The sequence below is a fragment of the Amphimedon queenslandica genome, unplaced genomic scaffold (assembly GCF_000090795.2).
Source record: "Amphimedon queenslandica unplaced genomic scaffold, v1.1 AMPQUscaffold_13287, whole genome shotgun sequence".
In the NCBI taxonomy this organism is placed as follows: Eukaryota; Metazoa; Porifera; class Demospongiae; order Haplosclerida; family Niphatidae; genus Amphimedon; species Amphimedon queenslandica.
Window position 1 is genome coordinate 72,759 of NW_003546477.1, and position 3,731 is coordinate 76,489.

The 3,731-nt window shown below is 33.0% G+C and overlaps 3 protein-coding genes across 3 annotated transcripts in view; 2 read left to right on the forward strand and 1 right to left on the reverse strand.

Moving 5' to 3' along the window:
* LOC100634324 (protein PTHB1-like) overlaps positions 1-3,731 on the reverse strand; it is a 13,551-nt gene that overhangs the window by 4,142 nt on the left and 5,678 nt on the right. The window lies entirely within an intron of this gene.
* LOC109583701 (fibrinogen C domain-containing protein 1-like) lies at positions 1,031-2,335 on the forward strand. The gene is made up of 3 exons (XM_019999137.1): positions 1,031-1,406; positions 1,626-1,714; positions 1,758-2,335. The coding sequence occupies exons 1-3, from the start codon at positions 1,166-1,168 to the stop codon at positions 2,298-2,300; spliced, it is 873 nt and encodes a 290-aa protein (XP_019854696.1). The 5' UTR covers positions 1,031-1,165; the 3' UTR covers positions 2,301-2,335.
* Positions 2,938-3,731, forward strand: part of LOC109583703 (fibrinogen-like protein A) — a 2,868-nt gene continuing 2,074 nt past the window's right edge. Inside the window, exons 1-2 of the mRNA XM_019999139.1 lie at positions 2,938-3,564; positions 3,607-3,689. Coding sequence (XP_019854698.1) covers positions 3,336-3,564; positions 3,607-3,689 — 312 coding nt within the window. The 5' untranslated portion in view covers positions 2,938-3,335. The remainder of the gene's footprint in view (positions 3,565-3,606; positions 3,690-3,731) is intronic.

A 3,731-nucleotide genomic window follows, 5' to 3' on the forward strand; every position in this document is an offset into this window, starting at 1 on the left:
TATAATAGCTGCGCTGATTCAAGTCTTAATGGCCGTTATTTTAATACTGCAACTGATAATACTCAAGGAATTGTTTGGTGGCATTGGAAAGGAATTACTACTCTCAAGTTCACAGAGATGAAAACTCGTCGTAACAATTAAATACTGTCCCCCACACACATAAGTGTGTTTACATTGTGCTGATATATTATTATGTCATTTCAATATTACAGTCTGTCATACCTTGTAGTGATTATTAATAATTATTAACTATTGACTTTATTAATGATGTAGGTATGTGTGGGTGGGTAACAGGAAACTATTATTAATTTATTATACCATTAAGCATGTACATATGGTTCAAAATGGTGGGGTTTATTTTGGGTAATGCCTATCCTATTTAAACGTCAAATTCATTAAAAAATTTACCTAAAAAATTACCAAAATTACTCAAAATTCTATTGATAAAATAGGAAATACCATATAACTGGTAATTTTCAAGGGGTAACATTTTGGTGAATTGTCAATAATAATAATAATAATTATACTATAATAATAATATAATAACTGTCAGCTATGCATGCAAGGTGGTGGTGAAAACAATCATAGGACATTTCTTATTGTTACTGTGACATACTACAGTGAGTTATATATTGTCCATAATATACCATATAGAAGGAAATTTTGGAGGGAGTTAAATTTCGAGAATTGCTAAATTTTGGTGATTGGCGAATTTTAATTTGGCAAATTTGTGGCCATGTGCCATTGAGCATGTGCATAAAGGCTGAAAATGGCAAATTGCTAGAAAAACACCAAATTTGCCAAATTTAACTACCTCCAAAATTTCCTTCTATAAAGTATTGTATTTGCATTGCTTGCATGTTATACTGATCACGCTAATATAAGCTAAAACACTGAATCTCCAAAGTTTCTCTCTCTAATCACTCTTATTTCAGGAGAATTTATAGTATCACATGTTGATTACTATAATTACATGTAATGTAATTATAGTAATCAACATGTGATACTATATCAGGAGTTTGAGGTCACATTTCATGAGAATCAAGTATTACATACAGCCCATACTAACAAGGCTGTATATAATTAGACTCTCCATCATTTGCAAGATCATTTAAAGTCAACAGCACCACTGAAACACCTCCACTCCATACTAGCTATAGCTACAATGGATCATGGCTCATTGTTCTTCATACTCTTAGTGTTACTGTCAGCTACTGGAACTGAAGGATCTTATTGGATGGCTAGTGATTGTACTAATACTAGATCATATCAACATGGTGGGGGACTAGCACTGTATCTAAGAGTATGCTGTAACAGCAGTAACTTAGGACAGTCTGCTACTACCAAAGACCATGGTATTAATAGATACATTCCCTGTCCTAAAGTACTACCAAAGTCCTGTCCAGGTATATTATACTGTAATAAAGTCAATAGATCAAACAGACCTGAAGAACATGCACAAAAGATAGTTATAGTACAACAATAGGTGGTAGCTGTATATCACTGTATAGGTGTTTATAGCATGTCAATGGTACAGTACTTAATCAGTAGCAATCATTTTTAAGCTTTATCTCCCAAAGAGCACTCATATCTTACATTAACTATTATTGTTCTATGCACTATAGCACTTCCAAACTGTAAGGATTGGTATAATAATGGTAATACTACTAGTGGTGTTTATATTGTTAATCCTGATGGAGGGACTCCATTTGAAGTTAGTTAAAAGTAATTTATAATTATACACTATTGGATCACAGGTATACTGTGATATGGAGACTGATGGTGGTGGATGGACTGTATTTCAGAGGAGACAAGATGGATCTGTTGATTTCTATAGGAACTGGACTGACTATGAGAATGGATTTGGTAACCTTACTGGTGAGTTTTGGTTAGGACTGAGCAAGATTCATCGTCTTACTAAAGAAGAATCAAACACACTAAGAGTGGACCTGGGAGACTTTGAGGGGAACACAGCTTATGCTAACTACTCTACATTCAGTGTTAGTGATGGTAGTACTATATATATACTAACAGTAGGAGGATACTCTGGTACTGCTACGGATAGTCTGGCCTGGTATCATAATGGAATGAGATTCAGTACAAGAGATAATGATAATGGAAATCTATGTGCTCTGGCCTACACTGGTGCCTGGTGGTATGATAACTGCTATCGTTCAAATCTTAATGGTCGTTATTTTAATACTTCAACTAATAGTGAGCAAGGAATTGTTTGGTTGCATTGGAAAAATGCATTCATTAGTCTCAAGTTCTCAGAGATGAAAACTCGTCGTAACAATTAAATACTGTTCCCCACACACATAAGTGTGTTTACATTGTGCTGATATATTATTATGTCATTTCAATATTACAGTCTGTCATACCTTGTAGTGATTATTAATAATTATTAACTATTGACTTTATTAATGATGTAGGTATGTGTGGGTGGGTAACAGGAAACTATTATTATACCATTGAGCATGTACATATGGTTACTAAAATTAGTCAAAATTCTATTGATGAAATAGGAAAATACCATATAACTGGTAATTTTCAAGAGGTAACATTTTGATGAATTGCTAAATCATTTTTAGTGATTGGCTGGTTCTAAGGAATCAGTTAAGAGTCTAATAAGGAGAGCAATGGTCATTGTGGTTAATGCATTTTATTCACAGGATACCAAAATATATTTTATAACTAGATGAATGTAAAACATTAGTGCTCCACCCCCAGCTACACTATCATGAAGATGAGATTATTTAACTTTAAAAAAAGTTAGACAATCCTATACTGCCCGTACATACTGACTCACTTCATCAGTATAGGTCTTTGCCTAATTAACAGTAATAGAAGCTTAGAACTAATACTTAGTTAGAAGAACTAGTATAAAGAATCAGTTAAGAGGCCTAATAAGAATAACTAAGAAATGAAAATGTGGCAAGGAATTTAATAAAAATTTCAAATGTAAACAGTAGCCATAAAAAGGTAGCTTTTTATGGCTACTTTTTTAACTAGACAAATGTAAAACATTAAGGGGCTCTACCCCCAGCCATGCTAAAGATGAGGTTGTTAAACTTTAAAAATAGTTAGACAATTCTATACTGTCTGTACATACTGACTCACTTCATCAGTATAGGCTTTGCCTAAGCTTAAAACTACTATTTAGTTTAGAAGAACTACTATAAAGAATCAGTTACAAGGCCTAATGTGAACAATTATTGTGTAATAAGAAATAAAATGCGGCAGGAAATTTAATAAAAATTTCAAATGTAAACAGTAACAGTATACAGGTTGATTTGAATTCCAGTCCTTGTCAAGCTCACGTACAGTCTAGTAAAATGTCAAAGATGTTCATCTTTATGTTGTTTTTCTTGTGTTTAATAGTTACCATTGATGAAGGAGAAGGATCTTATTGTATGGCTAGTACTGGATATAAACATCAACCATCACTGTATATAAGGACATGCTGTAACAGCAGTAACTTAGGACAGGCTTTTTCTATCAAAGAAACTGGTATAACACAATATATTTTCTGTCCTAATGAATACTCAAAGTCTTGTCCAAAAGGTACTGCACTAATAGTAGAAGTGTTTAATTCTTATATCATAGATGATTGTAAGAGCCTGTTTGAGGATGGTATTACTACAAGTGGTGTTTATACTGTTAATCCTGATGGAGGGACTCCATTTGAAGTTAGTTAAAAGTAATTTATAATTATACACTATTGGATCACA